Here is a 25633-nt window from a genome sequence, read left to right as displayed (position 1 = left end):
AGAAAGTAATGGATTTTGTTTTTCTGATAATCAGAGTCTGGAAGAAATAGCACATTTCTGGAATGGGGAAGGGAATGTGTCAAGAATAGTTATTTAAAAATTAATGACAGCACAGGACCACCCACAATGAAATGACGAAGGCTTGGATGCAATTGCGAACTGCTTTAAACTACATGCATCTAATTAAGTGGTGCACATCTGTGTACCTTGATTTATCTTGCTATATGTAATTTTTACACCAGGATTCTGTAGCAGTGGAGGAAAGTGAATAATGTCCAGTGGCCAACATAGGCCAAACTGTGAAATACACTGTGAAGGAAGGGGAAGTAAAAAAGAGGTATAGGAGAAAAGGTGTATATTAATCTCAGGGGTCATCACAAAATGGCCCAAGGTAATTATGATAATCATGAATTGCAGCCTTGTGATTAAAAGTCTATTACAAAAGCTCTAAGAACTTTGTAATAAACTTTTAATCACAAGTTGGTTGTGATTAAATCACAATCACATAAATATTGATTGCTTGATTGATTTAATTTTGGAAGATCCCTTCCAAAGGGGATCAATCAAGCTAAGAAATACTTATGGAGTGCTTACTACATGCCAGGGCTCTGCTAGGCATTGGAAAAATAGAGTGGAATAAACATGTCCCCTTGCTCCTAGGGCTCGCAGTAGAGCAGAAAAACACAATTACATCACAACCTGATCAGATTATGTGAATAGAACACATAATTAGAATATAGTGTGGTCAGGTTTGCAGTGTCCAAAGACACACAGCTGGCTGCAGGCACTATAAAGACTAGAATTCTAATTTCTTGATTCTGAGTCCACTGTGGTTTCTACAATAACAATACTGCCTGCCACATAATATTAAAAATGAGCAAATTAAAATAAATTGCAATTTCAAGTTAAGAATCATTATAGATTTATTTGAAAATGACCAAACCTGGACGCAGTTGGATAGACACTTCTCCTGGTGTCACCTGGGTATTAATTTCATTTTCAGTGGGTATTATAACATGCACAGATGGGTATTCTATTGAATCAACCGAGCAGCCTTTGCTTATTAAATTGGAAACAATATCACAACGTTCACTTCTTGATCCACCTGAAATGAAATCCTGTTTAAAAGAAAGAAAATCACTGATGTTTTTAGTGTATATCATCTCAATTACATGCAAAGAAAATGACATCGCAAATATCGCATTTTTGATATTTTATATCATTTTAATTTCTTCTGATCCTTATGTTTTTACTTTTTCTACAAGAAAAACCTAAGCAAAAATCCTACTCCACTTTCTGCATCTAAAACTTATTTGAGAAGGAAAAGCTCAGACTGAAGTTTCTCTGGTTGGCTTTTTTTTTTTTTCCTCTATTTTGGAGACAGAGTCTCCCTCCTGATCCAGGCTGGAGTGCAGTGGCACGATTTTGGCTCACTGCAACCTCCATCTCCCAGCTTCTAAAAATTATCTTGCCTCAGCCTCCCAAATAGTTGGAACTACAGGCACATACCACCACGCCCAGTTAACTATTGTTTCTTTTGTAGAGATAGGGTTTTATCATGTTGGCCAGGTTGGTCTCAAACTCCTGACCTTAGGTGATCTGCCTGCCTCGGCCTCCCAAAGTGCTAGAATTACAGGTGTGAGCCACTGCACCTGACCTGGTTGGCTTTTTATTGGTTGTTATTTTCATCAATTTAATATAATATTCTGGGGATATATATATGAAAAGGTTTTTATTCCTACTCATGACTGAGTCTTTTTGACTTCCAAACATAGCAATTTGCACAGAAGTGAGAGAATTCTATCATATTCCCTTTGACAGTGAAATTTTTCCTATCATATATGCTGTGAAAGTATAACTACGCTCTGAGCCTGCACTCTGAACTCTAACTGTGCATGACACTCTGCATCAGACATAACAAGTAGGAGAGGAAGGGAATTCTTCAAGATATATAATGTCTTTCATAGATGTTAGAAAGGAACATGGGGCATTAAACTAGGTAACATTGATGATGTCCTTTCTATCCTAATTACTTTACAATTACTTATGTAGTGTAGAAGGGAAGAGAAAGCAAAGTACATGGAATGGCAGATTAACATGCTACATAATAGTGCAAGCAAACTGGATATATCTGGTCTAAATTTTCTAGAGACCTTTTGCTTTTGACTAGCTTTGAAAATTATTCAAGCCAAGTTTACTTTGTTATCATTTATCTGTCCTAATCATGAGCAGAAAAAAACAAAAAAAAAACAAAAAAAAACAAAAACCTGCCTCTCCCTTGCCTCTCCTACCAGCCTTACTGGTTGAGGAATCATTGGCATCAGCCACATCGACACCTAAAGCGTGAGGGATCTTCCAAAATTAAATAATATATTCTTCCTCTCAATGACATCAGGTCAGCCTGCAGGGAGTGGACAGCTCCTTCTCTTAATGGCATGGATGGTGGCTGAGTCCTAAAACTGGCTGCTTCCCTTGAGGTTGTGTTATTAATGCAGGCACTCCTCCTGGTTTCCTAACCCTGAATGAGTTGTTCCAGAGCCTTGTCAAAGTTCTATATAGTCCTCACTCCCATTTCTTAAGCCATGCCTCTGTGCCCAATGCTTCCCACATTGCTTCATTTCATCCTCGCAAAGACTGTGGGGAGGGTTCAATTTGTATTTTCATTTTAGAGGTATGGAAAGCTGAGGTTCAAAGTGATTAGGTAATATGTGCAAGTTTATAACATTAGAAACTGGTGGAACTGGGATTTGAATCCAACTCAATGCTTCTTCAGAGCCTGCTCTTTCAATACATAAACTAGGCTGAACTGTGCTGTATAGAATATTTGAGAACACGAGCACCTAAGTGAGTTTCTGACTGTTTTCCCTAAGATCCCATCTGAAGAATGTCACCAATAGTGACAGGTTTTCCTTCTCCTCTCCAGCAGCCACCTCCTTTCTCCTTGACTTAGCTCCTTCAACCGGACAACTGACTCCTCTGAATACTCAAAATCCCTCCTTCTATGGCAGGACTGACAGTTATTCCCAAAGCTGTGACTCTCCAGATTATTTTCTTCCAGTCGGAGGTGTGAGAGGGAGAAGGGGTCCCTCCGAAATCTAATGTTCTATGGCTAACATGTTACATGTGGCTGACAACTGGGCTTCTCTTTTGAAGGCTCTTCCAAACTACCCTCACTAAAGCATTGAGCAGTTGACAGCAAGTTGGCACAAACTTCAGGGCTCTAAGGATTTTCCTTAGTGAAGCAGTAAAAATCTAAAATGAAGTACTGGTTTGGGGTCAGGAAATAACAAGCCATGAAACATTCTTGACAGAGAAAAACCTGGAAGCAAACACCAAATTTGAGGTTATAGAGATGAAGAAAGAGAGATGCTAGAGTAAAGTGAATTCTTTTGGTCATTTGGCTCACAGGAAGTGATGGGATCGGACCCAGAAACTCTGAAATTGTCCTCTCTGTGATATGCCTGGCTCCACGGGTTCTGATGGAGCACTTTGTAGTTCATGAATGACATCTGGTTTTCTCACTGGTGGAGCCCAGAGTCCATCTGGGAAGCCTTTAGGCTATCGGTAGGGAGACTTAATTTCAGACGTGCCTAACATTTCTTGAACTCCTCCCCTACCTCTACTCTGACTTGCTTCCTAGAAGAAAATGATATCCACCATTTGTTTCTACCTTTCAACTTTCCTTTTTCTCCAAGAAGTAATAAAGGAGGTTGGAAGGATAACAGTAGGTACAGTTGTTAAGTCAGAGGAGACAAAAGCTACAGACTTATCTCCATGTCAAGCAAAAGGCCATTAAAAAGACCCATTTGTTTGTTCCAATTCCCGGGAGTTACATAAGTAAATGTAAAATTATTTAGGCAATCTCATACAAGAAGAAATCCCAAATTAGCAGATCGCTTCTTCGGTGCAATTTACTAGATACAGACAGTTCTAACTCTAGATTACCGACAAAAGAAGAAAACTCACAAAGCAACCCTAGAGCCGAGAAAGAAGGAATGCATTGTAATTGTTTTACTAAGAATTTTGTTATTAGGATCTGTTTATCTTGGTAGAACAGAAAAACAGTTATTTTGAACAACAGGATATATAACCTAATGCCTCAAGCTGAAGCAAGAATTCCACACCAAAGCCTACTGAACTATCAAAAGTTACTAGCTGTGGTTGCCAATTCTCTCTATAGAACAGATGGAAAACATAAAATGGTTTGCACTTCATTTCAAAATTACCGTAATTTTCCTAATAAAAAGGTTATGCTTTATTTTATATTCAGCCAGATATGCTATTTCCAAGCATAAAACCAAATAAAATTTTCCTTATGTTCTGCAGTATCTTTCTTTTTCCTGATGCACCTTCAAGGCACAGAATATTAGGAAAATGAAGTCATGCTATAGCTCAAGTCAACCATGAGTAAAAGCAAACAAAACAAAACAAAACAAAACAAAACAAAAAAAAGGCACACCTCTTGAACACACCATCCACATTCTGGACCCAGCGCAAGGCACCTGGCACAGGATGCTGCATTTGAAGATGCACATATATTGTCTTCTGTAATGAAGGAGAAAACAGTTATAATTTACTCTCAAAATAGAAAGCATATATAATTCTAGACTACTACGCATTTTGAAAAACAAACAAGAGGACCTTTTATTACAAAAATCTAACAACAAAGATATATAATTTATTGAAAAGAGTTGACCTGCTCATTGTAATTAACAGATACCTTGATAATTATGATTTAGTTATGAATTTGGGAGAAAGAAGAGTGACAAAAATGTGATTTTGGTCAGGTTTGGGGGTCTGGCTTCAATTCTGCTGCAATGGTAGAGGGCAAGGACCCTCCAAAATTTTAGTAAGTTTAGTAAGTTTCACTGTATTTCATATTCTCTGAAGCAAATAAGTGCTTTGGGTTCTAGAGTTTTTCCTACAAAAATTATTGTTTATAGACATAAATCTCAACACATAAATTCACATTAAATCACAGATAATGAATTTTCTGCGAAACAATCTTGCTGGGCATATAAAGTAATTAATTTGGGAATTCTAATTGTGTGAATACTGATTATTTTGGCTTGAGGAATACCAGAACCAGACATACTGGCATGATTTAATATTTTAGAATTAAAGTGGTTAAACTGAATGAGTTGTTTTAGTTAATTTAATTTCTCAGATTGGATGACTAAAGATCTAAGATCATGACCAATTCACATTTCCATAGATTCCTGCACATGTCCATAATAGTTTGATAATAACATAGTGGTGCCTGGAAATTATTTACCTATCCACTAACTGCTGAAACAATTAAAATAGGGCTCGTTAGTATAGGTTGAAACGCAAACTATGATACAGAATGAGTCATACATCATTTTATCATGAGTTTTTACTAGAACAATCACATACTTCCTACAGTCTATTCTTTACCATGAGATGTTCTAAGGACACTGGAAGTCACGGTGTGATCTGTCCATCTCACTCAGAGTAAAGAAAAGGGACATCCTGGATGTAGGCAGCTCACAGACCAAATGAGGAGAGACATATATGAGCAAACAGTATCACATAGTATAAGATACACGGAGAGATTTCACCGAAGTGATAGAAGAACAGGGAGAAGGTGCCCCTCACTCTGCTTTAGAGAGGGATAGATACGTCGGGGTGGAGGAAGAGGGTATATTTCAGGATTGCTCCGCAGAGGCAGTCACATTTAGTGTCTCTCTTTGTCATCTTATTTTCTTTCTTCTAATCCATGTTTATCTCTTTAAAAAATATATTACATATACAAGAAAAGTATGTGTCTGTGTGCGCACTCATGCACATGTGTGTATGTGCCCAATCTCACATGGTCATGGTAATTTTAAAGGGAATAGAGACTACAGAATCTCTAGCTAGCCATATTCCAACTGTTTTCTCTTTTTTTCTTTCTCTCTCATTCTGGAAATACAGGATAAAATACTTTCCCCAACATTCTGGAAATACAGGATAAAAGCGGTTCTGACCTGGAGGTGGAAGGGGATGAGAGGGGAAAGTAGTAGGAGAAGAGTAGAGAGGGAGGAACTGTGTTTACTCTTGTGTTTACAGTTAGAAGTGCTAACTGGGGTAGTATGGAGCATCTTTCCCTAATACCTCTAATGTTCTATCATCTCCTCTGTGTATCTCCTTTGTCCTTCACTTTATATCAACTTTGTATATACATTGTCCAAAACTTCTTCACTTCACTAACCTTTCTAGACCTGGCCTAGAACACAAAGAACTAAAGTTAACTCTAATATTTTGTGCTTCCTTTACCACCAGCTTGGCTTCCCAAAGTATGAAAACTCCTTAGCCTAAAAATTTTCCATCTGTTGTAGGCTGCCAAACTGTAAAATCTGCTTACTACTAAAATGTTCAGAAAAGTGAGTGACCTTTTTCGTTTTGTTTCCAGAAAGAAAACCAATTTAGGTGTAGACATTATGCACATTTGCAGACTGCTACGGTCTGAGTGTGTCCCCCCGAGTTCATACGTTGAACCTTAGCCTCTAATGCAATAGTATTAAGAGCTGGGGACTTTAGGAGATGATTAGGTCATGAGGGCCCCACCCTTCTGAATGAGATTAAGGCTCCAAAGCTTTTAGCTCTCTTGGTCCTTCAGTGCTTCCATCACATAAGGACACAGCAAGAAGTCCCTCACAAGACACTGGACGCTGGCACCTTAATCCTGGACTCCCCAGCTTCCAGAACTGTAAGAAGGAAATTTCTATTGTTTATAAATTACCCAGTCACAAATATTTTGTCTTAGCAGTACAGATGAACTAAGACACAGACCTTATTTGACTTTTGCCAACTCTTAGCCTTGACTCATCTGAAACATGAAATTAAGTCTATTTCAGTTCAGACTTGACCAAGACTTTCACTCAACAGGTAAGACTTTTGTGTTGGCAGTTAAGACTCTAGTGTCAAAAAGAGGGTAAAGAACATAAACAGACACTTCTCAAAAGAAGACATTCATGTGGATAACAAACATTGAAAAAAAGCTCAACATTGCCTATCATTAGAGAAATGCACATCAAAACCACAAGGAGATGCCATCTCATGCCAGTCAGAATGGCAATTATTAAAAAGACAAGAAACAACAGATGCTGGCAAGGTTGTGAAAAAAAGGAACGTTTTTTCCAAGTGATTACATACAATAATATAATTGAAATAACTCCAAAAAAAGACTGCAGTCTCCAAAGTAGATCTACCATTTGATTCAGCAGTCCTACAACTGTGTATCTACTCAAAGGAAAACAAGTTATCTTATAAAAAGACATCTGTGTGCACATATTTATCACAGTACAATTCACAATTGCAAACATATGGAATCAAGCTAAGTGCCCATCATTGGAAGAGTGCACAAAGAAAATCTGGCATACATATACACCATGGAATACCACTCAGCCATAAAAAATAATAATGTCTTTTGCAGCAACTTGGATGGAATTGGAGGCCATTATCCTAAGCAAAGTAGCTCAGGAATGAAAAACCAAATAGCACATGTTATTTACAAGTGAGAGCTAAGCTATAGGTACCCAAAGACATACAAAGGGGTTTAGTGGACATTGGAGACTCAGAAGAAGGGTTTGGGAGAGGGCTGAGGGATGAAAAATTACCTATTGTGTATAATGTACACAATTTGGCTGATAGGAACAATAAGAGCCCAGACTTCATCACCGTATAGTTCATCCACGTAATCAAAAGCCACTTGTACCCCTAACGCTACTCAAGTGAAAAAAAAAAAAAATTAAAGTACTGTAGACTCATGGAAGGGATGCTGTGGAATCTAGGATGCCGGTCTTTGCTTCTAATAATTGTCTGACTCTGTTCTAAGTTAATCTAGCTTCAAGCTCAGATAAGGCTCCTGCTTCCATAGTACACATGGCAAAAACAAATTCACAAGTGAAAATCTGTTTTCTTTTTATTCTGATTCTTTTCTTTAAAAAGTTCTAGTGCCCATCTCTATTCTCAAATTTCAGATGCCTAACGATGATGACCCAGAGGGAGAGAAATGTTGGTCCTGTCAATACTTTCCAGGTTCCACGGCTGACATTTCTCAGGGTCTACATAGCTACAGGAAAAAAGATCCCATAAATGGATCTGGAGGAGGTGGCCACATGGTTCTGTAGGACTGGAGGAAGGTCATAAATTGAACTGCATGGGAAGAGTGTCAAACATTATTTCTGGAGAGTGTCATGGTTATGCTTCACAGAAGACATGCCAGATACACTTTGGCATGCAGCATTTTAAGAAATTTCTTTCTAATTAAAAATATGCAAGTAAGTAAAATGCCAAATATACCTATATCAACAATTACAGGAATTATTTTCACTGAATGTTCAAAATATTATGAATGCTATTAGTCAGTGTGTGCTAGGAATTTCTTCTCTCTCTCCCACACAAACACACGTACACTCTCTCCTTCCCTCTCCTCCCACAACACACATACAAACACACCCTTCTGTGAAAGTAAAAATCTTTACACTGCATATACAACAATGCATGACTGCTGTTTACAGACACGGACAGTTTGTTATCAGCTTCTGGGTCTACCTAGTTAATTTGCCCTCCCATCCAACATTACAGGAAAACTACTTTATAGCAATGGTTTCCTAGCAGCCCTCAGCACTGCACTGACACCTCATTAGAGGGTGTGCCTGAGTGGGTTTTCCCACTTTATGATTGCGGTTGCTGCTTGTTCAGCTATTTGCCTAGTGATGTTGCAATGTGCACCTTGTTCTTTATATTCAAACACTGCATTTTAATAAGGATTATGTTTTATTGATCCCAATGGAAATTCTTAAGCCAATGGAAGAAGTATTATAATGTGTTAAAGCACAGATCTTCAGATCCTCCTCGTATGCTCATTTGTTTTAGTCCTCAGTGCCTCATAAAGCTCATGTTATTAAAAAAAATGTATTGCCTTAGTGCTATCCATGATAGCAAAGACCTGGAATCAACCTAGGTGCCCTTCAGTGGTGGGCCAGATAAAGAAAATGTGGTACATATACAATGTGGAACACAACACAGCCATAAAAAAGAGCAAAATCATGTCCTTTGCAGCACAATGGATGTAGCTAGAGGCCAGTATCCTTACCAAATTAACTCAGAAACAGAAAACCGAATAACACGTTACCACTTATAAGTGAGAGCTAAACATTGGATACACGTGGACATAAACATGGGAACAGCAGACACTGACAACTACTAGAGGGTGAAAGTAGGGAGGGGAGCAAGAGTTCAAAAACTGTCAGATACTATGCTTAGTACCCGGGAGATGGGATCATTAATACCCTAAACCTCAGCAGCATGCAATACACCAGGTAACAAAACTGCACATGTACACTCTGTATCTAAAATAAAAGTTTAAAAAAATGTACTGCTGGCTGGGTGCAGTGGCTTGTGCCTGTAATCCCAGCACTTTGGGAGGCCAAGGTGGGTGGATCACCTGAGGTCAGGAGTTTGAGACCAGCCTGATCAATATGGTGAAACCCTGTCTCTACTAAAAATACAAAAATTAGCCAGGCATGGTGGCATATGCCTGTAGTCCCAGCTACTTTCTTTGCCTTGCTATAGCTGTGTGAAAATTTTCAGGAAAGAGCAGGAAGAAAATAGAAATAAAAAGGGTTAGAAAATTGACATCCGTTGTGACTCACACACACACACAAATGATGCTAATATTTTTATCATCTGAAATTCTGAGAAAAATTGGTTTGGGGCCTAGTTCTTCAGAAGTATAACTGTACCAGAAGTTCTGGAGTCCCTGGGGCAATTTTATGTCACATTGCTATCTCCTATCTAGAGAAAGTAACCAGGTAGGCTGGGAGCGGTGGCTCACACCTGTAGTCTCAGCACTTTGAGAGGCTGAGGTGGGCAGAACACGAGATCAGGAGATTGAGCCATCTTGGGTAGCACAGTGAAACCCTGTCACTACTGAAGATACAAAATAATTAGCTGAGTGTGGTGGCACACACTGTAATCCCAGCTACTTGGGAGGCTGGGGCAGGAGAATAGATTGAACTCGGGAGGCGGAGGTTGCAGTGAGGCAAGATCACGCCATTGCACTCCAGCCTGAGCGACGGAGCAAGACTCCATCTCAAAACAAACAAACAAAACAAAACAAATCAAAACAAACAACAACAACAAAACCTGCCTTGACAGAAATCAGAAAGAGATTTAATCGCATATTGTCAACAAATGTGTACATTCTAAGTAACTCTATTTCTGGAGCTGTTAGCATGTGCTGTGTGTCTTATATTTTCTCATTGTCTTACAACTGTAGACAACAGGTGTGTTGAGATAGTATTGCTAAATAGTTACTGGGAAGAAACTTCCAATGTTCCATAACACAGCTACTTACTAAGCTAGTCACCTAAACTTTCCAAGCCTCCATCTCCTCCACTGTAACACAGGGCTAACTATAACCATATGAAATTGCTGACGTGAGGATGAAATAAGGTAAAGCATGCCAAACAGAGTGCTCAGGGCATAGTAGGCATTCAATAAAGAAACTGTTGTAATGTAATTATAATTAATATTATCTGTGATGGGTATATTATCTATTATATACACATACATACACATTATATATATAGACACATACATACATGTATGTTCATGTGTGTATTAAGCACTATGTTCAAAAAAAAAAAGAAAGATGTCCTCAAACTTGTTGTAAATGTAACATCCTGTCTTTAAAATGAAAGTCCCTTGGGTCATAAAGATAAAGTTTTAAAAATACATCTAATATATAAAAATGGCTATTAAGTAAAAAGTGCTGCATTTATTTTAGCTGTTTAAAAATGATTCTTAAAAGCCCATAAAGTTGAATATATACACATCCATCCAATCTATTACGAATACAACTTTGGCATGACTATGAACTGGCTTACTGAAAATCTCTTAGAACACCTGCATTTTATTCATATTTTGCAACATGAACATTGATTTAAGCTGAATAATTTTTAAATTATTTCCCAGAATTAAATGTTTATGACATATGTGAGATGACCTCTATAGCTATCTGTCATAAAATATAATAAATATCCATCGTCAACAGGACAGAGTACACAAAAATCAGGAAAAGACACTCATGACACCCACTTAGGTATTCTTCGTTTGTGATGATGCCATTCATTCATATTATTTTGAAGCTATTTAGTCGATAGAAGTGACAGGGGGAAAATATGGACCAACAAACTTTCTAAAACTAAAAAGGACAATAGCAGTTTCAGTGTTTAGAATGGGATCTTTCCATAAGTCAAGTGATTGGATCAAGTAAAAGTTTTTAGAGACATTTCTAGTTTTTTTCTGTAGTAAAGTCAATAAAATTTTAACAACATTTAAAGGATGCTCATGGTTATCTGGCAAAAAGAACAATTATAACTGATAAAAACTGTAGTATTTGATATTTAGAATCAATTATTCTGGATTCTTCTGTTACTCCTAGACAAAGTGATTTGTGAGAAATGCATTTTTTTCCAGGCAATATCCCTTTCCTAATTGCATTTACTATACAAATTAAATTAAATTTGGATAACTATATAAAGCTACTTCCTTAAAAAATAAAACAAGTAAACACTGTTGTAATTAATGCATATTCTGCTTTGATAACAGTCAAAATCAGACAAATTGAGCATGCTTAAGAATAAAGTTTAGAGTATAACTGGGTTTTCCTCCTTCTACATATACATATCATGGTCATGTAAATATACCTTAAAAATATATTACCTGATTATTGAATCTATCTTTTACAGAGAAATATAATATATGCTATCACTTAATATAAAAATTAAAACAAATAAATACATTGGCATTCTAATCACTGGCCATGACTTAGTTATTCCAAGTTTTGATTTGAGGTTTCCTAAAGGCCCCTACAAAAATAAAGGCAAGGAGTAGGTGCTTAGGCCTACTTCTTTGAAAATAAGGTGCAGCAAACAAAACAAAACAAAAGTCAGTTAAACATTACCAGGTATTAAGTAAATGGACATGAGAGAAAAGGAGGAAGCACAGAAAGCTCTCTGAAAAAGGTAGATTTGAGTAGGGAGGTTCTGAAGAGGTAGAGAAGATATATTACTGAGAAGCTAGTGCCTGAGATGATCCTTGAAAACAGGAGGAGCAAGGACCTATTTGTTGAAATAGACAAAGAAGCAGATGTGATTAAAATAACGATAACACATCTGTGGCAAAACTTTAGCTGCTAAATACCACCAATCCTTATTTAAACTGTGCTCATATAGAATTAATTGAACAAAATTCATGAAATTCAAAATATTTGTAGTTGGCTTCTGAATTATGCTCTCAGGAAATACTGCTCTCCTGTAGTATCACCCAGTCTAGGCTGGCACATTCCTCTCCTTTGCCTCCACCATAGTGTTTAATTTGTTTCAAACTTGTAGAAAACAAGCATTCAGACCATGGAAATGAACATAAGTATTTTTAGGGGGCAAACTATTTTCTCTAAATAATTTTGCCTCTACTTTCACTTAGAAAAACCTACAATAGATTTACGTTTAGTGAAAACCAGTTTGGATTCCTCTCTATCTTGCCTTCTCTGTTTGCTGTTCCAGTGATTAGGTTTGATAGTCTGAACGTGTATTTGGAAGAGAAGGAGGTGGTACAATAATGTTCAATTCTTATATAGTAGCTCAGGAGGAAGCTGGGGGAATCAGGATATTATAAGAAAAACAATTGTTTTAATTCCCCTGAGAAAGACCCTGGAGCAGAGATTGTTAGCAAGTGACTTACTGGGACAGAGAGCAAGCATATACGTTGGTGCAAGCAGCAAGCATATACGTTGGTGCAAAGGGAGTCTGGCCTCAACCTGACCCCTCCCATAGCTTTGAGCCCAAATGACAACACAAAGTTGTCCCACCTGGAAGCCTGGGGCCTGTTTTCTACCCCATATCAGACAGTCAATGGCTGCGTGCAGCCTGGTACGGGGAGGAGTGAGGTTGGAGCGGGTTGATGTTCCAGGCATCTCTGAGCAATGTGGCTCCTTTTGGTGGAGGGCAATTCCTTTGAGAAAGTGGCAACTGTGAGCCATAAACAGCCAGAATGCAGAGCAGCTGAGGATGGGTGCACCAGTCCTATAAAAAGAGCATGGGTGGGGCACTGGCAATGTCTGTATAATAATCTCCCCAAGAGGGTGATAAATGATTAGAGTATTGTAGCACAGATTGCTGTTTGCCTGCATGTTCTTAACTAACAGACCTAGATTTGTTGAAGGTGGCATTGAGAGGAACTGAAATGCTGCAATTCTCACCTTCTCTTGCAACGATGAAGATTGCATAACTAATTATGATAATTTAAATGGAAGCAGAAGTTTCTGAATGGGGATTCGGTGAAAGTTTTCAAAAAAGTTTTTTTGTTTTCCTTTTTATTCCCCTTATGCCCATCCTGCTTCTTTCTGCCTGGAACATGGATGTAATGTCCGGACCTGCAGCAGCCTTATTCAGACTTGAGGGAACTTGTCTCATAGAAGCTGAGGCTAAAGACAACAGGAGGAAAGCAGCCCAGGCCTCTTAGAATACCAAGGAATCCCTGTATCTGCTCCTTTACTCTCAGAACTGGGTCTGATGTGAAAGAAGTCTTACTTGAATCTTACTTAATCCTGTTTTCAAAGACCCTCTTACTTGTAGATAAACACAATCCCTAACTGATGAATTTTCATCTGAGTTTTGAAAGATAAATAAGAGACTCTAACAGAATAAATGTAAATGTTTTAAAAGAAATGTTAAGCATAAAATCACTTTATGTGAAGCAGACTATCCACACTAAAGAGATGTATTTCTTCGTGTTTGTTTGTTTTTCCTTGGAAAAGTAAGAATACTAGACTATCAGTTCCTGGGAGGAAAGGTGCTTAAATACATTTTCTTTGTATATCCAGTATATGAGCCTCATACATATACTCAATGTACTAGAACACACTCAATAAATGTGTAATTAATAAACAATATTCTAAGTAGAGGTTAATCTGGCAATTCAATTCCTGAGTTTTTGTAAGTCTTGACTACATATATTTTTAAGTAATCTTCATTTCCAAAACCTATTTATCACAAAAGGCAATGTAACTATGTTTACATAATGATACATAGCTAGATGAATTCATCTTTATGTTTCCACAAACACAGATTACCATTTTCTTACACTTGGTCTTCTGATATTGTGTAGTTCAACTGAACTAGCTTATTTTTGAAGAACTTTGAAGTCATAATGAAATGCTACTAAATTAAAATAGTCTTTTTTAATGCTGCCATCCTCAGGTACAAGACCACCAAATTCACTTACTTTTCCTTATTGCACAGATCTAAACCTAATTTAAATTCATCAAATGTTCCTTGTACCTCCAAAGGTGAGTATCCCCTGACTGAGCAGAATTTTCTTGTAATGCGTTAGGAAACAGCACTAATATCTTTGGTTTTCAATAGATAGGTTTTTAAAGTTTTTATTATATATAATCTTTATGTTTCAGGGACAAATTTCAACTTCTCCTGTTACATAGTGAGTAATTTGTGTGATTATAACAGGGCCTTATGCTAGCATAAAGATTTTTGGAGAGCTAAAGAAAAACAAACATGTTCAACCTTGGGCAGGTTAAGAAACGTTAGGGCAATGCAATGCATTCCATTAGTCTGCCCTGCCCTGGTTAGGGCAATCCCAGCATGAGTCAGAGCTTAAAGTGGTCTGGGATGGCATAAATCAAAACTCTAGGTCATGAGGGAATTTACAAGAAGAACCATTGTGAAGCCACTAATGACATCCATGGTGTTGAAATGGGCCATCACAAGAAGCCCAGTCAGATGGGATCATATCAGATCTTTTTATTATGATTCATTTATGCCCATCATAATCAACTTCGCACTGAAAAAGCTCTGATTGCTACACACATTGGGTGACTATATAATTTATGATCTACACTGAGACACTTTTTAACTTGAAAGGGGCACTGTTAATTGTACCGGTGCAAGATGTTAAACTGAAACTCCTCAGGAAAGCTGAAGTCTAAGGTCACTCTAAACACAGAGTATTCCTTTGTTGTTCAATGAGAAATCAAAACAATAGACAAGGCAATTCATGATGAGTTTACAGGAAATGTGAAAGGAGAAAGAGAATACTATAGTTAAAGATGCACTCTCTCAACGTAAAGGTAGACTTGAAGCTGGTTTTGAAGGATAGGTGAAATGCAGAAATCTGGTTAATAGCTGTTTGGTTATCTTCAGATTATGCCTTATGTACATCTTTACATGTATATTTGATGTGGAAAGAAGATGACAAAACATAAGGAATATTTGTCATTTGTGTTTGAAAATGATTTTGCAGTCCATATTGTTTCCTAGGCAAGGCAGTTTCTCTTGGCAGCCAAATGGTCACTCAACATACAAGAAGAGTAGTTCTTGAAGAGGAATAAATCGAGTTTTGCAGTTGCTCATTTAGCTGAATACTTCAATTTATCTTCTGACACTCAGTTGCTGGGAATTTTCAGGAATGGCAGAAACAGGAAGAAAGATGGGATCAAAACCATGTCATCTATCTGTATAGCTTTTCCTACATTAGACTTGGAACTTGAAAAAAGGATCAAAGTCTCAAGATTCAAGGAGGGCCCCCAAGGCCCCTCAGTGGCAAATTCTGGTTAAAGCTGCATTTGTCTAACTTGGAAAAGCAATATTAGTCATGTGCTTTGTGTCTTGTTTTCACTGGAAATTTTCCATACATTCCAACTGTCCTGTTTATGAGGAACACTCCCTTTCTATAAAAGCCAAAGTATTCACCGGTTTTCCACTCTGTTCCTCTAAATAATGTTTTCAGTCTAACACACTAGAGTTTCAGGGGCTCGTCCTATTTTCATTTCCAACTCTTGGCAGGTATGGGTTTCCTTTCTCCAACTAAAAAAAAAAAGCACTCTGCTATTCATGTCCAAACTTCAAATGACATGATTAAGGCGGTTTAAAACAATGCCCTAGGATATTAGGAATGCATTTTCTACAATGTATCTTTTAAACTTAAAGTCACATTGCAGGTATGAACTTGATTAGGGTAGCAAAGCAACACTCTATATTGTAAGAAATTTATTGCTAAGTAAAAAACATATACTGGTAAATTAAAATCCAACATGAATTTTAGGTCACTTAGGATTTGGTTTTCCTGTAATCACATTTCAAAATTCAAAAATGTGTTTAATACCTTTTGACTCTGCACTTGAAAATTAAATCTATACATACAGTACAATAAAATTAGAGAAAATTTTAAAAAAAGTATCAATTACACTGTGTTGGCCCTATGCCAAGCACTTTATATAAATGATCTACCTGAAGCTTCATAAAGTTCCCATGAGGAAAGTTCTGCTATGCCCATTTTACAGATGGAAAACTATAGCTTAGAGAGGCGAAGTCTCACCTAAAGTCACTGAAGTGGTAAATACAGAGACCAAGTTTGAACCCAGTTCTGATGACAGAACCTTTTCTTGTAAACACTGTCTTAGGTAGAATAGAGAATAGCATAAAAAAGAGAATTTTCCCAAAGCATGACTGAAAACCCCTGGCTAATTAGTACTATTATTGGTTCTTAAGTGATGACTCAACAGTAATCCCCAGTAGCTCCAGATAATTCTTTAATGTAAGTAGTATGTCATTACTTTTCTTATCATCAGTGCTAAGGTAATCCTACTTTCCCGCTCTAAAGATAAGAATGTTAGATTCTCCCTAGTAAGATTATTTTCCATCCTTGGAGTCAGAGACTCTCCTAAATACTTTGGTACCCTTTTCAAAATTCATTTTTTTCTATGCACAGGGAAACTGAGTTTTAGCATGAAAAAGCCCCAGCCTGAACACCTCACTGAGAGCATAAAGCAGATTGGCTGGCACTTGTTCAGCAGAGGGGAGAGCTGTCCTTTTACAACCGTGTTTCCCCAGGCTCTTGCCAGGGGACAGCTCTGAGCTGCATGCTAATTAGGCAGTAGCATAGGAAGTGGTGTTCGCAGTTGCTGTTTCCATTTGTGAATTTCTAGCTCTGTCTTGAAAGCCAAATCTGGAACAGAGGAGAAGGCAACTTGTTCTTCTCCTAACCCTGCCTATTCGCTGGCCTCCACTTCATAAACTAACTTTGCTGAAGCTTTGCTTCCTCGTTGATGATGTAGGAAAAATGTTCCCCTCGTTATGTGCTGTGTTCCTCCACTGAGCTGTGAAAACATTTTGAAAAGTAGAGTGCAACTTACAGTGACATGATTGGTGGAGAACATTTGCTGTATAGTATGTACAGTTCTGTGAGTTTATGGGACTGTCTTAAGATACAATTTATAATAGGAAAGATTTATTTTAAAAGGTCACCAAAGACCGGGCGCGGTGGCTCACGCCTGCAATCCCAGCACTTTGGGAGGCCGAGGCGGGCAGATTACCTGAGGTGAGGAGTTCAAGACCAGCCTGACCAACATGGCGAAACCCTGTCTCTACTAAAAATACAAAAATTAGCCGGGCATGGTGGCGGGCACCTGTAATCTCAGCTACTCAGGAGGCTGAGACAGGAGAATCGCTTGAACCTGGGAGGCAGAGGTTGCAGTGATCTGAGATCACGCCATTGCACTCTAGCCTGGGCGACAAGAGTGAAACTCCATCTCAAAACAACAGCAACAACAACAACAGCAACAACTTCAATAAAGGGAATTGTTTTTGTTTTTGCTTTTTAAAAAAGGGCCACCAAAATCCCTATACATTAGATAAAACAGTTGCCCAATAATGAACACTGATTATTCCCTGTTTTATGTTTTGGCACTGTCAGTAAAGAGGCATGAGCAAAACTTTAGTGCGTGGAAGGGTTCTGTATGTTGACGGTAGTGGTACATAGCTACAGAGGTCTATACATCTGGCAAAACTCATCCACTGACATTTTAAATAAATATAGTTTACTGATGTAAATTATATCAATAAAGTTTATTTACAATTAGCACTGTAAATTAACTTAGATGGAATATTTGTTAGATAAAAGACAGCCAGTGCACAGTAAAGGAATATATTTCTTTCCTGCCAGTATGTAGCAAAACATTAAACTACAGTATATGATTTTTAGAAAAAAAGCCAGTGACATCTTATGTTTTTATTTTGTTGTTGTTGTTGTTGTTTATTACAGATTAGTGGTTAATTAAAGTTGTTTATCCCTATATGGCATATATGGCATTTGATTTACATATCCTCTTATATTCAGATTAATTTATTTTAATGCTTCTTCATATGGATTGAACTTGTTTGTGAGATAATAAAAGAAATCTTTTCAAATTCAAAACTTATTTGTTATATTCTCCTTGCAATTTCTTGCCAACTCTCGGCAGCCTAAGAAATTCAACGGAGTAGGTAGTAATACCAATGTAAGATTAAGTATCTTGGTAATTAGTACTATTAGGTTGGTGCTAAAGTAATTGCGGTTTTGGCCAATGAAAGTAATGTCAAAAACCTCAATTACTTTAGCACCAACCTAATATTATGATCAATAGTAATAGTAATATAGCTTGAACTACATATCAATATTACACTTTATATCCTGTTCTCTAAAGTAAATTCTCTTCTATCCTCAATGCCAAATGTGACTCTAAATATTTGTCTTTTCTAAAATTCATTTTATTTTGGAGACTCAGACAAAAGGGAACTCTGAATTATCATAAAATGTGTTAACTGTATCTTATAGGATAGATAATCTTCCATAGTACCTCAATATCTTATAATTTTCAATTAACATTTGTTCAGCTTAATATCACTGGTAGAAATTTGAAGACATATAGCACAGTAGAAGTGATAAATTCAGAAAATTTAATACTGATACTGTATTATGAACCATAGTCCATATTGTCCTATAAAATTCTTAGTCCATATTCTCCATATTTCCCCAAATGGTCCAGCTAACATTTCTCCTTCATCAAAAGTCAGCTTTATGCAGAGTTCATCATTCCTTGGGGAAGTGTTCAAACAGTGCTTTGGAAATATATTCTCCTTGTTCCCACTGGCTACTTACGAGATTCTCCCCAGCTTCCATCTTGTAACACTTACCAATCTCTATTCTTTCAAAGGTCACAGCTCTTATTTATATGCTCCCCCATCTTTGTTATCAGCACTAGAAACAGCTAAATTTACAATGTATTCATCACCTTGCTCAAGGTTTTTCTGTCTTACCCAAGACACCCCCCACACCTCACTACCTCCACCATGAACAGAGCCATTAGGAATCTCTGGGGCCAGGAGCTGCAGCAGGAAATTCTCATGAGCTATAGAGGAGCCACTGGATAACAGAACCATGAATGAGTTCTTAGGTATGAAAAACCAAAGAGAAGCAGAATAAATAACAAATTCAGGAGGAGCCAGAGGAGGAGACAGAAAGCAGGCTACTGGTGCAAGAACTCTAAAACATGGACAGAAAAATCTCTCTCCTCATTACCAAGATCATTTCCTCTGGCTCTCTAGTTAATATATCACTCAAAGGCAAATAATAATTCTTAATTACATTTAGCAACTAGCACTTAGCAACGTTTAAATTTCCTCTGTCTTTCAACCGTGAGTGGGCACTCTATCACTTCTGTCATTCTCAAGCAACTCTCAAGACTGTTATGTCTTTGGCTATCTTCACATTGCTCTCTCAGCTCTACAGCCTGACGACTCTATGAACTAACAAGATTCCAAGGCTCACTTCCTTGAACATGACCACCAAATTGGTACCTTCAGTTCCAAACTCTCACCCAAGCTTCTGTCTTGAACTTTCAACTATCTGCAGGGCAACCCACTCAGGTTCCTGCCACAACTTCAAAATCTTCGAGTCTGAAACATTATGTTCCTCTTCCTGACTTGAATGATCTGTTCCATTAATTACATTATTTTCCCATCTATTCTGATTTAAATCTTTGTGGTCAACCTTGACTCCTCTCTATACCACAGCCTCAACAACCCGTCAGTCACCAAGACTTTTTGCTTTTACTTTAGTGTCTTTAGTATTTCTTGCTCCCTCTTTTCATTCCCATGGATCCATCCTAGTTGAGGCCCTACTTATTGATCATTTGCTTTAATGTGACAATGTTCTCAGAGTCTCTTACAAACACCATTTACCACTAAAAATCACTAAATACGTTGTTACCAGTTTCTTTCACTGATACAGTGTGATCACATTACTACCCTACTAAACAATCAAATCAAAACAAAACAAAACGCCTGGAATTATTTCCGCTGCATGAGTAGTCAAGTGTCTCAGTCCATTCAGGCTGCTATAACAAAATATCTTAGACTGGATAATTTACAAACAGCAGAATTCATTTCTCACAGTTTTGGAATCTGGCAAGACCAAGGCAAAGGCTGCAACAGATGGGGTGGTATGGCGAGGGGGCCTTTCTCATGGCTGTCACCTTCTTGCTGTGTCTTCACACAGCAGAAGGGACAGACGAGTTCCCACAGGCCTTTATCATAAGTGCACGAATACAAATCACCAGGGTTCTATCTTCATGACCTAGTCATTTCCCAAAGGCCCCATCTTTAATGTCATTACATTGATGATTAGATTTCAATACATGAATTTTGGAGAAGCCAAAACATTTAGACCACAGCATAAAGTTCTAACAAATCTACCTGCTATTAACTCCAAGGTGCTTTCTTTTGCTCTTCCCCTAATGCCCTATGTCATGGTCAATGTACATACCTTCTCTGTGCCTGCAGAGCCCCTTCAGGTAAAATCCTCAGGTGTTGGATTTGGCCATCACTTTAATCATCTGGAGTCAAGAGTGTCTCAAGACGCCCAAAGAAAGTCCATGTTGCTTTCGACGGGAGATGGGGTGGAATGAATGCCTCACATCAAAACTAAGTCAGGCTTCCTTAGACCTTGTCTCTTCCTTCCATAAGAATCAAGAGCAAATCTCAGAACCTCCCCTTGCCCCTCAACCACTCACAGTATCATCACCACTATCTACCTTGAGATCCCAAAGACTCATCTCACTTATCCATGTTTATTGCACCAGTTTCTACAAGAAGCCCAAGACTCCCAGATTCACCCTCATTCCCCCAACACATTCTAATCCCTAGAAGGCTCTGCACAACCCCTCTTTTCTCCTTGTCTCCTACTCCTTTACAACTCCAGAAACCCATCCCCTGTGCCCTCTGAAATTCATAGTCCATTTCCAGAAGGAATGCCCATATTCCAGTCCCTTATCTGAATGTCCCCTTTACCATCTTGTTTGAACAGAAACCTGGCTGTCCCCTGAGAACTCGTCTTACCCTGACCACATGAGTAATGGCTGATGTTTCTCCCAGAATCCAAATATCCTTGAGCTTGGAGATGTGTAAGTGTCTTCCTGAGTCCTCACTGCTATTCACAGGCACTTCTTCCTCTCTCTCCCCTAGTCATCCCACCCTGAGCTTTGACACTTGCAGCTTACATTATATCACCCACTATCCTGAATTGTTGCAGGCATTCGCTGACATTTACCAACCATAGGGAGATGCTGTCTCATTTTTGGAAAAGGTTGCCTCCTTGCTTGCTATAATTTTCTCCGACAGTACTCCTATGTCAATTCCTGACAATTTTTGTATATACACACATCATCTTTGCAATACAAGACGCATCAGCTTCTTATTCTCTTCTCCTCCAATTATTTTGTCCTCCACCCTGATTTGGCTACTTTGCTTACATGTTAAGAACTTTAGACCTTGTAATTACCAGTAACTGCAACTTCTCTACAATTCCAGTTTCACATATCACCCTGTCTGACCACCACCTCTTGTCTTACAAGCTAATTCACTCTGCCTAGGCTTCAGATATCAACAATCTGCCACTACCAGTCCTTCAATCCTCTCCTATATTAAAAATATCTCACATTGTTTCATAGCCTCTCATCTCTCTACCCTTTCTCCAGTTACCCAAAAGGATAACTCTCTTACTGCCTTGAGGGCTTGGCTCAAACACTGGTCTTTTTTTAATGAGGCCTACCTCATCTAATCTACTTGAAATGACAACTCTGTCCTCCCCCAACCCTGCTCCACTTTTCCCCATAGTACTTACCACCTTTGAACATACTAGATAATTATGTATAACTATATTTTTAAAAATATTTTTTCTGTCCTCCCCCAAAATATAAGACTTACGAGAACAAGAACTTTTGTCCTTTAGTTTCATAATGTTTTCATACTTTGAATGGTACTTGCCATACACTTGTTGAAAAATATTTATTGAATAACTAGCACATATTCGATTTTAGCTACAATTAAAGAATTTATTGGATTATAATGTCAATATCCTACTAGAAAGTGATATATTATTGAGGCAGATGATATATTGTTCATATTTCCCTTCCTGAGGTCCTGGGACTTGGCTCAGATAGCACCTTCTCAGTGAGACCTTCCCTAATTATCCTACTTAAGATTATACCTCCTTCTCCAGTACTCTTGACTACCCATCTGGGTTTCTTTCTCTTTACAGAAGGTGCTAGATACTGAGTGCTGTCTGGTGTGCTACACATTCTATTTCTTTAATATGTCAAATGTCTGTCTCTCTAAATTAGAACAAAAGCTCCATGAAAGCAGATCTTTTTGTTTGGTTCTCTGCCATATCCCTTAGGCTTAGAGCAACACCAGGCACAGTGTAAGAGCTCAGTAGGTACTCACTGAAGGAGAGGATGAATGGGTGTCTCCCCTGCCTTGCCCAGAACATCCTGTGTGCTCTCTCTCTCTTTCTGTTTACTTCTGTGACATTCGGGTAACTTCCTCCCGATGTCCCTTCTCTTGGTCAACTCTGGAGCTCAGCTCAGGGTGCATCTCCCTGGGGAAGCTTTGTCCTCCTACTGCACTTGCTCCTCTGGCCATTCTGCACTGCTCCCTGCACACACACAAAGCACTATTGTTTCCCACAGGTTGTCCCTGAATTTTGCCATTGTGATATCCTCACTCTACTCATTTAATAAATTAATACTGGCACTTCTGTTCTTCCTGTCTTTACATACACATTTAAAAGTTTCTTCTAATAGATAAAAACAATGCAAATAATTATATGTTGGAGACACAGTCTGGATTTTGCTTTGTGCTGATGCATTTTAAGACCATCTCGCAAAATACACTATGCCTAGAAAAGGTGGACCATATGTATTATAAAATCCAAATAGCTGGAACCTTCAATTAATCAGGGCTCTAGATTTTAATTCCCTCCTAAAAAATGAGAAAAACTAAAACTAAGTATTAATCTTTAGAAAAGACTGCAATGTTCTGTCTTGCATCGGAACACATTTGACCTATTTCCTGTCTGAATCAGAAGCCTAAAGCTCTACAGCACTAACGGCCCAAACCACCCACCTCTGCCCCACAGCACCATCTCGTATTGTATGCCCACACAGCTCCTCAGGCTCAGCCACCCCATCTCCCTGACACCTTACTTCCTCTCTGTCCCCATAGCAACTAGTCCAATGTGAAATGCACTGAGCAGGTGCTCAAGCAATGAATTCATTTATTGATTAAATGGTAATGGTGAAAATTTGAAAATCTGATCAAAGGATAACTGCAAGGCTTTTTTCAAATATCAAAGAAAGTTTAAATGATGTACTTACCGAGAAAGGAAAGTGTACACACACATGTTGAAAAGATGTTCAGGCCGGGCGTGGTGGCTCAAGCCTGTAATCCCAGCACTTTGGGAGGCTGAGACGGGCGGATCACGAGGTCAGAAGATCGAGACCATCCTGGCTAACACGGTGAAACCCCGTCTCTACTAAAAATACAAAAAAAACTAGCCGGGCGAGGTGGCGGGCGCTTGTAGTCCCAGCTACTCGGGAGGCTGAGGCAGGAGAATGGCGCAAACCCGGGACGCGGAGCTTGCAGTGAGCTGAGATCCGGCCACTGCATTCCAGTCCGGGCGACAGAGCGAGACTCCGCCTCAAAAAAAAAAAAAAAAAAAAAGAAAAGATGTTCAAAGGCAAGAGTCAGAATATAAATGGCCATAGAATTTAACTAATTAAAACATCACCTTTCATAGGCACTCTAGGTGACCAGGATTTTCCTATAACTAATTTTTACCTGCTCATAGGTAGCTCTGTTAGTATTATCAAAAGCTACTTGATTAGAGGAAGAAAATGGGCCAAGATTTAGTCAAAAGAGAAAGGACATTATCATCTGGGAGTGGAGAACAGAAAACTCCTCTTCTTAAGGAATTTTGAGGTAGTAATTTCAATGCATTCTTCATCCCTGAATTTTTTTGTTATTATTTAATACTTGCAATTAAGTCATGGCATTGTGCAGTGTTTTAAGGATAGGGCACCTGCATATGTTCCTGTTGTAGAATAACAGCAAAACCTGACATAAGACAGAACTTAACAGCAGTGCTATCAAATGGAACAGGCAGGGTGCAGCAGGCAGCAGATAACAGGATGATGTCACCTCAAGGGAGAGTGGGAGGGCCAGAGAAAAATTCCTTAAGGAATTTCCCGGGCCATTTTATTACACGATTGCATCTTTATTCTGTCTGGTTCCCAAATATACGTTATCTGTTAAAAACCACACAGTATTGTTAGGTTACTACTGAGAGTCAGCCCAGGCAGCCGGATCAATAAAAACTGGCCAAACGGCAGCAAACCTGTTCAAAGACATGAAATTATCTGCCAATATCCCACTTCCTAGGTCTAAACTTTGATGTCTGATTCCCTCTGTTTCCTACTTAGCTTTCCCTTGGACCTCAGATCTCTTTTGTCTTCTAACACTTAATACCTTTCAGGTTCAACTCTGCCATGTCTATTAAAGACCCGTAAGCTGCCTTTCAAAATGTACAACCAATTTATATTTGAATGGGAAATACAGGAGCTACACCTTCACCATGACTGAAGCAATAGGATGTCTCTTCACCTTGTCAGACCCACATTGCATATCCATTGATTATGCAGAGACAGCTAAGTTAATCTGTTTCTTCTGGCCTGGAAGGCTCTGCACTATTCCCAAACAAATGACAACCAAACTCCAAACTTTGTGTTTCTAGGTTTCTGTGCTCTCACATACAGTGTGAGTATCTGTGGCCATTGATTCCTTGGCTCCTGAACAACACTAAAGTGCCTGGATTCCCACCACCTTTCACTTTTGCACACCAACAATTCAGAAAAAAAAAAAAAAAAAAAAGAATGAAAAATCTTTTACCAAATGTGCCATGGGTATAGAAGTTGCTGGTAAAGCCCTCTCAGATTCTGTAATTTCCAGTCAGTCTCCCAGTGTTTATGTGGCACCTCTTGTGATCTTTTGGATGGAAGAGTTTACTGTATATCCAGGCAACATCCAACAACCTGGTCTTGTGTAACCAACTCATTTAGACCATCCTGGACCACTTACTGTACAGCATCCTCAGAGGTCTAGAAAGGTGAGTTTGCACTTTTAAGGGTAATGTTTTTGGGAATCCAAATTCCTCCTAGGAAATTCATGCATAAGAGTGCCACTAGGCTGGAGAGGTAAGCTCCAAAACATTGAGGTAATTCAATATTTCTTTGGACTTTCAGGGTATTTAGTTCCTTGATTGTCAATAAAGAGCCCTAACAAAGATCCTCAAGTGGACTGACCAGTTAATGGGTCCTCTGACACTAGGGCAGCTTTATATTATACAACTTGGAGGCCGATACTGGCATCCTCTGGAGCTTGATGTTCTTTCG

General features: G+C 38.5%; 1 protein-coding gene across 2 annotated transcripts in view; it reads right to left on the bottom strand.

Annotated features, from left to right (window-relative positions):
- The window catches only part of ITGB8 (integrin, beta 8), an 85406-nt gene that overhangs the window by 48174 nt on the left and 11599 nt on the right, over positions 1-25633 (bottom strand). For both annotated transcript variants that reach the window (XM_011944165.1, XM_011944164.1), the window contains 2 exons: positions 4460-4545; positions 944-1118 (listed from right to left, as the gene is read on the bottom strand). Coding sequence is in view for 1 of the 2 variants with exons in the window: in XM_011944164.1 (XP_011799554.1) it covers positions 944-1118; positions 4460-4545 (261 nt within the window). In the remaining variant the exon portion in view is untranslated. The remainder of the gene's footprint in view (positions 1-943; positions 1119-4459; positions 4546-25633) is intronic.

This window comes from Colobus angolensis, unplaced genomic scaffold (genome assembly GCF_000951035.1).
Source record: "Colobus angolensis palliatus isolate OR3802 unplaced genomic scaffold, Cang.pa_1.0 Scaffold229, whole genome shotgun sequence".
Taxonomy (NCBI): Eukaryota; Metazoa; Chordata; class Mammalia; order Primates; family Cercopithecidae; genus Colobus; species Colobus angolensis.
Note: the sequence above shows the minus strand (reverse complement) of the source record. Positions and strands in the feature narration are given on the sequence as shown.